General features: G+C 42.9%; 1 protein-coding gene and 1 long non-coding RNA gene across 15 annotated transcripts in view; one reads left to right on the top strand and one right to left on the bottom strand.

Annotated features, from left to right (window-relative positions):
• The window catches only part of IQCH (IQ motif containing H), a 214,018-nt gene that overhangs the window by 66,712 nt on the left and 133,411 nt on the right, over positions 1–13,895 (bottom strand). For all 14 annotated transcript variants that reach the window (XM_025472384.3, XM_035708685.2, XM_049104104.1 and 11 more), the window contains 2 exons: positions 6,509–6,629; positions 1,786–2,072 (listed from right to left, as the gene is read on the bottom strand). In XM_025472384.3, coding sequence (XP_025328169.1) covers positions 1,786–2,072; positions 6,509–6,629 — 408 coding nt within the window. The remainder of the gene's footprint in view (positions 1–1,785; positions 2,073–6,508; positions 6,630–13,895) is intronic.
• LOC112675708 (uncharacterized) overlaps positions 1–13,895 on the top strand; it is an 88,998-nt gene that overhangs the window by 73,070 nt on the left and 2,033 nt on the right. Inside the window, exon 4 of the long non-coding RNA XR_004810739.2 lies at positions 630–2,048. This is a non-coding gene — a long non-coding RNA (uncharacterized LOC112675708). The remainder of the gene's footprint in view (positions 1–629; positions 2,049–13,895) is intronic.

The raw sequence follows: 13,895 nt of genomic DNA, 5'->3' as shown, positions 1-13,895 counted from the left end.
TGTATCTATAGTATTTATCCCAGTACTTGGCATATACTAGGACTCAATGAATGCCAGTTTTCATTCACCATAAAGACACCAAAGATCATCAAGTCTATGCCTATTGATAGGAAGGGGGTTAACTAGGTGAAAAAGAAGAGGCGAGAGCATTTTAGGCAGAGGGGCAGCACATGTAAAGGCCCTGTGGCAGGAGGTAGCATGATGAGTAAGGGGGACTGAGAAAGGCCAGTGTGGTTGGAAGAGCAAAAAAGAGGGGAGGAGTTGGGTGAGAAAAGGCCAGCAGGGCACATGGGACTAGCCAAGGTAAGTGTGGTTCCTTAATCCCTGAAGCCCAGAGGGTAGTAAGCCCAGAAACAGGACCAGCTCTATGTTTGAGGATCTGTCTCACTGCCATGCAATTTTCCCCATGCCAAACTTGAATAAATAGAAACCACAAGTCAGCAGTCCCATAGTTCCAACCTCCTACTGCCCTAGGGATCACAGATTTAATCCTCCTTTCTCATCATAAATGTTTGGAGAGGGAAGCCTCTCTGGCTTTCTGGCATCCAGCTCTTTCACCAGAGAGCCTTGTGTCTCCAAGGTAGATTTCTGGATGCCCTTCAGTTTGTCCTTTCTCTCTCAATGTGCAGGCCTGAGAAAGGAATGCCACACCCATGGAGGTCCCAGGAAGGCAAATGGAAAATGATAATTGAGCAAGCTGAAAGCTGCCCAAAACATAAACTCTCACTTTGAAACCATCATCTGACTGAAATGGAGAATCATAAAACTGAGAATAATGAATATAGAATGACTAGAGTATATTTACAACATTGGATGGCCAGAGGATATCAGGAGAGCCAGGGCGGAGGCCATTTCACCCTGTAGATAGAGGTCTGGTCACCCAGCACTTACAGAGGTGGAACTGAATGTCTTTAAAACTGAGTCCTGTGAAGCAGTACTGAATCCAAACATTGTAATTTTGGCGGGGATGGTGAGAAGTGAAGCAAAAAAGGCTAAAGTTATCTAGATCATTCTAAGTCAGAGCCACATGTGTGCATGTGAGGAATCTTCCAGAGGAAGTATCGAATAAATAAAAGCATGTTGTACAATGATGATAATATATGGTATGTTATGGTCTATAAAAAGTTTTAAAACATACAAAATGAAGCGATCATTTATGAGTTCATCCATACGCTGTCCAAGCGTGAAGATGTGGAAAGGAAATCAGATCCCCAAATGAAAGATGGAAGTTGCTTCTAGGAGGAAGAAGGGCCACGTTAGGAGGCTTGGCAAGGAGTGTGCACGATTGGAGGTGGTATCGACATTGTTTTATTTCTTAAGCTGAGTGAGGGCACATGATGTTCATTATATTATTATCTAGGCCTTTAATATGTCCCAATATGTTTTTTAGAAGAAAAAAATTGACAACCTAAGCTGTTGGTGAACTACTGTTAAGGAATGGAAGCAAAGACTCTCTTAACTCCTTTCTAGTGATTTAAGCACAAGATTTAGACAAGTTCAATCCCTGGATGGCATAAAATAGGCTCATGATAAGACAAAGACAGAACACTAATGGGCAGAACTGAGGCCCCATTGACAGAGCTACGCAGGATGAGCTGTGGTCATTGAAGCTGTAGCAGTACCGGAACCAGAAGACCCTGGGCACAGATCCCATACATGCTGAATTTACAGTCAGCTCATCTGAGGAGCCCTGAGTCTGAGTGACTCCCCGATACTCCCTGTTGTACAGGGGCAGGCGATATGGAGTTTTTACATATTTTAGTATTTCACATGGCATCAACTTACCTGCTGTCCCATGGTGCTTGGATCAATAAATGTCACCAGGTCTACAGAAAAGTAACCAACCACATTTCTCATTTTACAAGCATTTCCGATTTTGAGGCACAAAGAGGTGAGAACTTGGGGATCCACCGAAGTCTGAGGCATGGTGGTACCAGAAGAGATGAAGGGGCCTTCTGCATGAAGCTGGTCCCCCGTTGACAGCACTCTGATTTCTCCATTGGGTTCTATCAGCATGTCCACCGTCAGGTTGGTGACACTTTCTACAGGTGGGTATGCTTCCATTGTGCCTCCTGGGGTGGGGGGAAAGCATGGAATAGGTGAAAAGGCATGTTCATGTGGATTGTGTCCACTTAGCACACGAGGAAAAAGCCCAGGCTTTGGCAGATGGACTTGGGCTCAGATCCTGCATCTGCCATGTCTTGTGAGACTTTGGGGCAAGTAGTTTCAATGCTCCAAACTTCCTTTTTCATAATCTATAAAATGGGCATAATAAAACCTACCTCACCAGATTGTTGTTAATCTTAGAGATACTGTATCTATAGTATTTATCCCAGTACTTGGCATATACTAGGACTCAATGAATGCCAGTTTTCATTCACCATAAAGACACCAAAGATCATCAAGTCTATGCCTATTGATAACATAAACAATGGACCTAAGGACTATGGGCAAATCCCTCAGGGGGAATTAACTGCCCAGAGCCCGTATTTATACCTTGATGACAGGTGCTCTTTCTGTTCAACTTCATTGCTTTTTGAAGTTTCAACAAGTTAGGACTTTTATCAGGAAGAAGAGAACACACACTATTATATCAAAGGACTCCTACGCAACAGCAGTTGTCAAGTATTTTTTAAAAATGTAGAGCGCAGGAGATGCTGTCATTCTTGAGGCAGGATCCTTCCTGATAATGAGAGCTTTATAATTTATCATACTTTATATACCTTTTGCTCTGAATAACAGAAATCACAGAGGTGAACCTAATGTTTAGCCATGGCAACAATAGGAGCCCTGGCTAATTTTGTGAGTTAGCTTAGTGACATCCACAAAACTTACATGGCTCTGATTTTTTTTTTTCTGTGAGGCCTAACATAAATCTTACTGTATATCTACCTCTTATAGACAATTTTTTAAGTATTATTTATAAAGAATAAGATACAATAACTTAAAAGTAAAAATAATGAAGTGTTCCCTAGACAGAATGGCCTCTGGAGCCCAAGAGTATTAAGATAAACTTGGTGCATATTTTATAAATTTGCTAGGAGGTGACCTCTGCCCATAGGCTTTGAACAGCATATATGGTTAGATCCTGAGATTTTAGCACTTCTCAGAGGCGGCCATCTGTTACTTTATGCAAAAGGCACTTTACTTAAATGTGTATAAGTTTGTTTGGAGCTGGCCCTAAGGAAAACTGAGTTTTGGAAGGAAAACTGATTTATCTGTTTAGTTAGTATGAGATGTGCTTTTCTTTAAATGAGGCCTACTAGTGTCTGCTGTACCTAAATACAAGTTGTTGGGGGAATTAGCAAGGTAAATGCAACAAAACAACAAAATCCACAAAACAAACACAAATACTCTCTACATCTCCCTGAGTGAATTAAATTTGTGGCTTTATCTGTCACCTATATTTTGAAAGATAGTGCCTCAGTGGAAACACATTATTCTTTATACTTAGAAGATTACTTGAGGTTTTTTCTTTCTTTCTTTTTTTTCTTTTTACTTCAAAGTAGCTTATTTGTACTGTCTTCTCAGCATTATGACCATGGCTTTTTCACTGTTAGCTTTTTCCCTTTCAAAGCAATTAATTCCTCTTTTTAAAAAATATATTGCCTCTGATAATAGTCCTGTGACAATGTAGAAACTGAATCTGTAGCACATTTTGTGGCCATAAGAGCACTTGAAAGATCAGAAGGGAAATGAAACAGGCAAGAGTGGAAGGTGGTGAGATGTGGCCTAAGAATCAGGAAACCTGGGGTGACAGCCTGGCTTGGTCAGTGAACATTTATGCAGGGCCTGCTGTATGCACTGGGCTCAGAGCCGGGCAGAGATTTGGAAACACATGACTTCCTAGAATGGGATTTTTGAGACGTGTTAAAATTATAGGGTCTCACTGTGTTCCCACTCAACAAATATTGGTTGTGTAGTTTTGCCCTAGTGACTGCCTAGCTTTGAGCCCATTTCCCCATCTAAAAAATTGGCTTAATAAAGCTTATTCTGCTTACCATAAATAGTTACTGTATTTACAACATGGCTGGAAGAAAGGGAGAATGGGTAGAGATGAATAGGAGGTCATGGCACAGCCAAACCTTGTGGTTACACAGCTCAGGTGAGAAACTGGCTGGGAAACTCCTTTCCAAGCTACAAAGCTCCCATGACAATAACTAGATGAGAGGACAGTTTGCAAAGGACGGTTTGGAAGATTCAGAAACTCCTAAGTCCTATACTGGATGCACCTGGAGATCTTCATGGTCTTCCCCTCCTAACTTAAAAATAATCCCTTATTCTTGACCATTTTTATTGTAGGTATCTTATTTTCTCCCATTTATGCATATGAGGTTGACTCTTTTGGTTTTACTTTTCTATCAGTGGATGCATGTGAAAATTTGTAGAATCACAGAAGTTTAGATTTGAGAACGCATTGGTGGTCATGCATCATCTCCCTTTCTCTCTGCACCAGTGAAGAACCCCTTTATATCATGTTTGTTAGATGGCTGACCATCCAATCCCTAGCTTGAATAATCCTTTAACAGGGTGTTCCCTCCCACTCCACATTGCCCACCCGGTGCATTCCAACAAGCCACATCTGTCCTTTCTGTTGCTCTCTCATACACGGAGCCAGGATGTGTTCCTTGATAAATATACCTGCTGGATCCCACCAAGACTCCTGGAACAACACAGAGGTAGCCTCTTATTGGCTCTGCTATGTGTTCATGGGGGTGATTTGGGGCAAGTTACTTTTGTACCTCCGTTTCCCATTCTGTAAAATAAGGGTGATAATGGTACCCACCGGAAAGGATTGCTAGGGGGATCAAATAAATGAACAGACATATGCCTAGAATAGTGTCTGGCACATAATACACACTCTATGGTGCTCATTATGCTATCTCTACTGTGCTGCTACCAGTGTTATGTGGTTGCTATTGCTCTTACCTGATGTCACATTAGTATGATATTATTATATGTTAATATAATAACTTTTATTATCACCTGATAGTGGAGAATAGAGAGTAAAGATATCTTCTGTGGCCTGTTATACTAGCGGTCTTGTGTCATTTATGTGGGTAGGCCAGTAACAATATTTGCCCGATGTCATAACCTCCTAAGAGTGAAGGGCCTTGCATAGCCATGTGGCACTCCCACAGGGACTTCTGCAACTTGGGACAAGCATCATTCACTCCATTCATCCCCTTATCCACAGACCTCCTTGCATCCTTGGAGAATAAGGGTGAATTAGGAGGATGAAAGGACAGAGAAGGATCCTTACTTAGAAATTCTGTCTTCAGAGCTGGTGCAGCCACTCTGGAAAACAGTATGGAGGCTCCTCAAAAAGTTGAAAATACAGCTACCCTAAGACCAGAAATTGCACTTACTAGGGATTTACCCCAATGATACAAATATACTGATCTGAAGGAGCACCTGCACCCCAATGTTTATAGCAGCAATGTCCATAATAGCCAAACTATGGAAAGGGCCCAGATGAATGGATAAAGAATCAAAAAGAATCAAAAAGAATACGATCTTGCCATTTGCAACAACCTGGATGAAACTAGAGGGTATTATGCTAAGCGAAATAAGTGAATCAGAGAAAGATGATTATATATGATCTCACTCATATGTGGAATTTAAGAAACAAAACAGAGGGTCATAGGGGAAGAGGAAAAAATAAAACAAGGTGAAATCAGAGAGGGAGACAAATCATAAGAGACTCTTAATCATAGGAAACAAATGGTTGCTGAGGGTTGCTATTGAGTGATGGACATTAATGAGGGCACATGATGTAATGAGCGCACTGGGTGTTATATAAGACTGATGAAGCACTGTCCTCTACCTCTGAAACCAATAAGACATTATATGTTAGTTAATTGAATTTAAAGAAAAAGAAAGGAAAAAATTCTCATGTAAACATGGCTCTATTTCTGGACATTCTTCTGTTCCACTATTTACTCCTATACTACGGAACACATCCTTTTATAATAAAAATAATTCTTATGATTATATAAAAAAATAAGTTCTGCCTTCAGAACTGGAGGTGACACCATTTCTGCTATCTCACAAAAGGGAAGGGGAAACTAACATGTACTAAAGACTTATTTTGAGGCTGCGTGGTAGAAATGTTCACATCTGTATTGCATTGAATCCTTCCAGGAACCCTGTAAAGTAGGTAAAGAGAGTTTTAGAGCCTTGTTCAAGGTCAAGGATGAGTTCCATAACCAGGTCATCCGATGCCAAAGCCCACCCATCAGGGGAAGGCTGAGGTGCAATTACAGGGCTAAATCTTGAGCTATGTCTGCCATGCTTGGTGTGCTCAGTTCCTATTTATGTAAGAGGCTGAGAGCAAGATAAATATTTAGGCAAAGTTTTAAAGAGGAAGAAAAGTCTGCTTGTAGGAGCACTTTTGTAAACCAACACAACAGACACAAGGTATTTAAATCGGCACAAGGTTGACCCAAAACTGGAATTCAAGGTTGTGTAGACCAATCCTCAGTAGAAACTTTACAGTCTTATTTACCTTGACTGAGAAATGTTTGGAGGAATTTCCTCCACGTCGGGAACCGTTTCTCATTGACTGGCTGTGCGTGCTGTGCTAAAATGCCCGCCAGCTCCTCGGAGATCTTCACCAAAGCTGGCTCCTGCAGAAACAAATTAAATAGAACCACAAGCAATTTTACTACAGAAATGAAAACTGCTTGTGGAGTGATTAAAAACCAGGCCTCCAACAGGCAAAAAAAATGTGGTTACTGTTTACCCAGAGTCAGAAAGCCATTTTGAAATTTTTCTCTAATCTTCTAGGCATTTCAGTTTTCATATTTCAAAGTAATTTGGCCCCTAAATATTGCAGCGAGTTGTGCCTATTGTTTCTGAAGGGCAGCCTTCTGTCTGGACATCAGGAAATTCGGCTGCAGACCCAGTGCAGCTGACCAGCTGAGTGTCCTTGGGCAATGGGCCTCTCCACTCTGGGGCTCAGTTTCCCTTTATGTAAGATGGGGGGTTAACTACCTTGCCCCAAGATCCTTTAGAGCCGAACGTTTTTTATTCTATGACCCTAACAGGGCTGACCCTGGGGGAAATTATGGAGTTGAAAGAGTCTTTCTCTGGCACCTCCAACTCTTTAAGCTGTACCTTTCCCCCTTTTGAGGGCCCTTCACATTCTACAGCCATAAGATCAAAGCCTGTAACTTCAGGCTAATGCTGTAAAGGTGGGATTATAGGTGGGAGCAGATTGGAAGAGTGAGGTTCGGAGAGGGGCTGGCATTCCCTACTAGTGAGAGCCTCATCTGACTAGACCTGAGACAAGACCCCTTACCATCATCAAACAACCCAAAAACACAGAGCCCCTTGTCAAAATGAAAACAGCTGGAAATCCCCTAAAGAATAAAATGCCTGACTTTTTGATATAAAAAGCCTGGGGTTGCCAGGGCCATTGTTTATTTTTTATTTGGATAGTCTTAGTTGACTCTCTAAAAATTTTCAAATAGAAGCCACCTCTTTAGATTTTATTTCTGGCAGAAGTAAGGCAGGGCATTAGATATAAAACCATTTGATGGGCAGTATTCATATTCAAAATTCGGGATGCTGACAAGAAAAACTCCAGCTTTCTTTGGGTTGTGGGGGCCTTCTGGGTCTATGTGTGAGTGCTCAGTGATTTGAAAGAATTGGAAAAGAATCCATTGCTTTGGTGAGTGGGGTTGAAAGGAATCTTAGAAATAACCTGTATACTCATTTATTTCCAACTTCCCTGACATTAACAAAGTAACGGTCCTACCCACCCCTACCCCCCACCCCCAGCTCCTCAGGATATCTTTCATTCTGGGTCCAGTGCCCTCTGAAAATCTATAATAGAAGACAAATATCTGAGAGCATACTCTAGGCAGGTCCAAATAATCTGAATAATTTCTGAAATATCCAGAAAATCATTGTGCAGGGGCTGGAGGTCTGTTCAGAAGGATTGGGGAAGCTGGCTTAGGCTATGAGCCTTTGCCTGGGAAGGTGGAGACAGGGAAATTGCTGTCAATTGCAGGGGGCCTTTTGCCTTTCATGCCCTGCACCCTCTACTCCTTTGCTCTTTACTGGACATTGCCTCAGGTCCCCATAGCCCTGCATCTCAATCATAAGCATACACAATGTGCAGTTCCAACAATCTGGACCTCCTCGTTGCTCCCTCTTGGAACACTGTCCTCCAAACCCACCTTCTTTTTGTTTCATACTTGTTTCAGTTAAAAGCATTCTACTCTATCGAAGAAGACCAATTGTTTGTGATTCATGAGGTGCTGCAAAGCTGGGATGCTGAAGCATGGCTGTTGATTCCCACCTTGCTCAGGAAAGCCCAGTGTCAAGGGAGGAAGCCTCACACGCCAAGCCCTCCCTCAGGACAGGGGAGACTTCTTTTCTGTTCTACTGTGATTAAAGGGCCTTTCCTGCCCTGCTTCTGAAAAATGTTAAAACATCTGCGCAGTGATCTGCCATGTGGCTATTTACATTAAGACAGTCCAAAGAGAAAGAATTCATTTATTCATTTGCTCACGCATAGATCAATAAATTACAAATAGGTGGAGTAGCAAAATCACAGAGACAGAGAGAATAATGGTGGCTATCCAGGACTGGGTGGGGGGAATGGGGAGTTGGTGTTGCATGGGTACAGAGATCCAGTTTTGCAAGATGAAAAGAGTTAGGGAGATGGATGGTGGTGATGGCTGCCCAGCATTATGAACATATTTGCCATTATTGGACTGTACACTTAAAAAATGTTTAAGACATTAATTTTTTTGTTATATGTATGTATCACAATAGAAGCAATTGGAGGACAAATGACAAAATGTCAGGCCTTCCTTTTAAGTAGCTAAACTATGGAAAAGAGTGTCTATGTGTTTTTAGGGAGGTAGAGATGGAGCAGAGTCACTGAAGGAATAGGTGGAAGTTTTGCTACATAAATCTTGATACTAGATCTACATCAACTTGAGAATCATTGATTCTCCCCAGACAACACGTGAAGAGGGGCCTCTGTGACTTGTCCTGTGATTCCTACTGTAGCCTCACCTCTCTCCTCTCCAGCTCCCAGCCTTGCCCCAAACTCCCCTGGTTCAGTCTCCTCTCCTCTACTTCCTCCCCTGGCTGCCTCCTCCTCATGCTAAGTTACTCCAGGTCACACCTCCCCCAGGAAGCCTTCTCTGTCATCAGTTGGGTATACTTTCTCTGTGCTCTCCAGCTCAGTGGGGGTCCCCAATGGCATAGCCAGTGGCTTTGAGGTCATTTGGCCCAGTGCTCTGTACAGGGAACACTCAATGTGGAATGAATCATAGCGGTAGTAAACATGGACCCAGCCCTGAACAGCTGGTTACAGAATAAGGGAAAACATGAAACCTCTCAACAGGCCTCCCTCCTTGCTGCCTAGGAACCACCTAGGGGGATGACCACTTAAGAACCACCAATTCTTTCTGGGTGGATATTATGGGATTCCCTGCTTCTGAGAGGCTTTGGGAAGATAAATGAGGTGACATTTATGAAGTGTCACCTCAGATGCAACATGCTATGTGAGGGCCAATAATTAACTTGTAGGGCTGAGGCTTGTGTGAGGCATCTGGACACTGTGCCAAGCTGCCGTCACTGCCTCTGCTTCCACAGCCAGCCATTCTGCTGATCCGCAGCATTTATGGTGTGCACAAAGCCACAGCAAGAGGGTAAATTTCCTAGAGGAAAGTCTGCTGCAGGAATCTGGAGGATGAATCGTGTCCCGTCATGAGAAGTACACAGCTGAAGGCACTGGTGGGGTGATGTTCACTAGAGGATGCTGGGGCACATGGAGGCAGCTTAGGGCCGTGATTAACTCTCTAAGAAAAAGATATGAGCTGGAGTAACGGGGTGGGTATTAACTATTCCATTAATTTATTTTGAAAACATCTGTTGGGAAATTGCAAAGATGGGTATACTAAGAATGGTCTTAGTACCAGTGAAAAGAGAATTGTCCCCCTACCAAACAACCGAATCATACAAACCCTGCAGGGCATGCAGCTCATATAATCAAGAAAAGGCAGCAAACCAACATTCCATATAAGAGCCCTGTTTTGTCTCCCCCATTCCCACAAACATCCCCCAACAGCATAGTTTCTGCTGAGAACTTGCATACTATCTGGGCGCCGGTGGATGAGGCCAGAGCTCAGAGCCAGGTGCAGAGGACTCTGTCGGAGCAGTGGCGAGACAGCTTAAAAGCACCCTCTTCTTTTCTTTTCTTTTTTTTAAGAATTTATTTATTCATGAGAGACTCAGAGGGAGAGAGGCAGAGACATAGGCAGAGGGAGAAGCAGGCTCCCTTTGGGAGCCTGATGTGGGACATGATCCCAGGACCCCGGGATCACGTCCTGAGCCAAAGGCAGATGCTTAACCACTGATCCACCCAGGCGCCCCTAAAAGCACCCTTTTCATGGGTGCAGCATGGCTCAATAGCCACGGAGGGCCATCCGATGTCTGATGCCAGTTCTCAGTTTCAGAGGGGCGGTTTCTGTTCTCTAATGATTATCACTTTGCATAGGTCAGACACAAGTACCAAACCTTTAAGGGCAGATGCTGGTAAAGGAATATCTGCTGTGATCCAGGTTTATTCCCTTCAAAATGAACTCAGGTACACCTAGGCGCCCACACACACCCACGAACATAACCACACCAGACAAACCCCTAGGCTCATGGGGATGGTCAAAACTGTGTACATGGGGATCCCTGGGTGGCTCAGCGGTTTGGCGCCTGCCTTTGGCCCAGGGTGCAGTCCTGGAGTCCCAGGATTGAGTCCCTTGTCGGGCTCCCGGCGTGGAGCCTGCTTCTCCCTCTGCCTGTGTCTCTGCCTCTCTCTCTCTCTCTCTCTCTCTCTCTCTCATGAATAAATAAATAAATAAATCTTTAAAAAAAAAAACTATACATAAAATACTTTTCCTTGTCAGAGTAGGCTCACATTCATGAGCTCATTTGGTCCCTACAGTAACACTCCAAGGTAGGCCTGCACAGTACTATGCCCCCTGCTTTACAAATGGGAGGTGGAGTCTCCTAGAATGAAGAGGCTTGTTGGCGTTGTGAGATTGTGTTACTGGGTGATTTTTAACATGGACTAAAGACAGAAAAAAAAAAAAGAGGTTGTGGGAATGAATGCTAGCTTGCTTTCTTTGCCTCCTCCTCACCTCCCAAAGTGTGTATATATAGAAGTATATGTGTGTGGGGGTATATATACAATACATAAAATGTCTGTCATAAGCCAGCAGTGGTGAGGGGGTGGGCATCTTCTCTATCCTACAAGCTTGTAAAGTGAGTAGTTAGAAAGTTTCACTTCGGTGAGTCACATCAAGGTGGTAGACTGCCCAGTCAGTGTTTCAGAGGTCCCACCACCCACACGGAGTAGATCATTTAGAGCTAACGACTCTGGGGGTGTGGAAAGGAAAGTATGTATCCTATAGGTGATAAATGGATGTTAGAAAAATTCATTTTACTTTTTGGAAAAAAAATCAGAATTCCAGATTCTTCTTCCATCATTATTACACTGGCTCTGCCAACACACATTAGCTGCTGGACTTTGTGGAGCTGATAGCTCTAGAGTAATTCCCATCCAGGAGAAACTTTGGCAACATCTTTGCAATTGCACAGGCTTGTCACACTTTCTCCAGTACACACATTTACCCCCAGAGTGCATTGACAATAGTCATGACCTTGGAAGGTTTCCAAGATACCTGCAGAGCATAGAGCACAGGGCCTCCCTCCACCCGACCAAGACATTCTAAAAAGTCTTATCTGTCAAGCATGGACCTTGCCTCTCAGCCTACTCTCTTTTTTCTATCAAGAAAGTGTAAATTTGAAGGAAGAGAGATATCACTGAAGGAAATTCGTGATCTCTCAGGGGAAGCTGCTAGCATATCCAATTTAATACTGCCCTCAATGACTAAAGCTACTTCAAACTCCAGAGAGTTAACTTTCCCAGGTAAATTCTCTCTCTCTCTCTCTCTCTGTGTGTGTGTGTGTGTGTTGGGGAGAGGGTGGGAGAGGGGAAAGAATGAATACAAATTAGAATGCTCTAAATATCAATCTCACCAAAATCCACTTTATTTTAGAAGCTTCTTTGCTAGATCTGCAGTGGTAGATTAAGGAAAATAATGTCTTGGCTAATCACTTCTAATCTCTCACATCACACATTGGTGGTGTTCAAAAGAGAAACCAAGGAACCTAGCTAGATTGTTCTGCTTCATAAAAATTTCTGATATCTCTAAATGCAGGAATGGAGGGTGGCATAAGGTGAGAAGGGCAGGACAATGACCTAAAAAACTAAGTAAGACTGTCAGTGTTGAGAGGGGCCATGTGAACCATCTAAGTCAAATGCTGCATGTTACAGAAGAGGGGATGGGACTCCCACACCCACACATTGAGACTGTAGGCGCTCTCTTGCTGCCTCTGACTCCTGAGTGAGTCTTCTTCACCAGCCTTGCTGCCTCCTTCAGAGCGTAAAGTGTGGGGCACTGTGAAAGGTGTTCAGGATGTGAATTGGTTGGTGGCACAGAGATGGAGAGAAGAGAAGGTTGAGGGCAAATTTAGAAAGGTTACTTTGCTGTGCATGGGATGCATTTACCACTATGGTCATTTTTTTAGGTAAAATAATAGCTCTCACTTACTGAAAGCTTACCATGTGGCAGGTCTGTGCCAGAGATTTTTTATATTTATTATCCCAAAGCCACTCTTGGAGTAGATATTATCATTTCCATTTCATGTCATACATCCATGAAATAGCAAACTGGGATTCAAATCCAGTTGATACCAGTATGCCAGAGTGCAATGGGATCTGTTTCTGTAACCACCATCAGAGGGCATAAATGGTCACTCTGGGTCAGATTAGATCATCCATATGTGATGCAAAGGCTGTGCTGTCAAATTAATGAAAAAAATGGTAGAGTGGACATCTGTTATTGGCCACCCAACATCTTTGTCCCCTTGTTCAGGGTAACGATGTCCCAGACTTCCTTTCAAGAACTGCCCCTACCACATTTTTAGCTGTGTCCAAGTTGATTGAGAGCGACTCACCCTCAACTCCCGTGTTCTTTCTTCCTATTGTCTTGACCAAAGACAAGCTCCAGGAGCTACTGGCAGCCATCTTACAACCCTGCAGACAGCCAGCCTTAGGGTGGAGCTGACATTAATGTGCAATGAGGAGAGATGGAGAGTCACTGCCTCCTTAGTGGTATTGAGACACTGGATTAAGCCTTGTCCAAAGTCAGACTAAATCCTTGGATTTTCAATTAGCTGAGATAATCAAGCCATTTTGAATCGGATTTTCTGTTACTTGAAGCTCAAACATTTTAAGCAGATATAAATGGGTGGGCCAAACCGTGTGCCCACGTCTGTGCTGGATGCTTTCAGTCAGCAAACGTTCTGATTGTCTGTGTGTTGGTTACTCTCATTCTGCAATTGGTAAGTGAAGTTTTCACTCCTTTCTCTCCATTAAGATCATTAGGAACAGTCCCTCTTTAGAGTACAAAAATATGCTGAGAAGATGAAGGAAAAATGAAAATGTCTTCAGCAAGTCATAAACTACTTCCCACACCTACTTAAAGTTTAAGGACTGCTTTAATACTCCATGTTTAATTGTTAATTGAGAATTTAAAAATCAAAAATGCCAACTTTGCCTTCGATGAGATGGAAAATTATGCTGCTGTAGAAGGTAACATAATGTAAAACAGCCAACATTACCAAGGCACACAAATGTTTTTGGTATGTAAAATTGCTTTGTAAAATATTTGCTCCATCTGCTGAAAGCGGCAAAGACAATTTTCCCTTGATAGCTAATGGCCCATTTCGGCTGTGTGGCAAGTGATTCGCTGCGGTGGCGGCTCTCATTAAACAGAATGGTGAAAATGCGGTATATAATTCCATACTTA

Source organism: Canis lupus, chromosome 30, assembly GCF_003254725.2.
Source record: "Canis lupus dingo isolate Sandy chromosome 30, ASM325472v2, whole genome shotgun sequence".
Taxonomy (NCBI): domain Eukaryota; kingdom Metazoa; phylum Chordata; class Mammalia; order Carnivora; family Canidae; genus Canis; species Canis lupus.
This window is presented reverse-complemented; position numbering and strand designations above follow the sequence as displayed.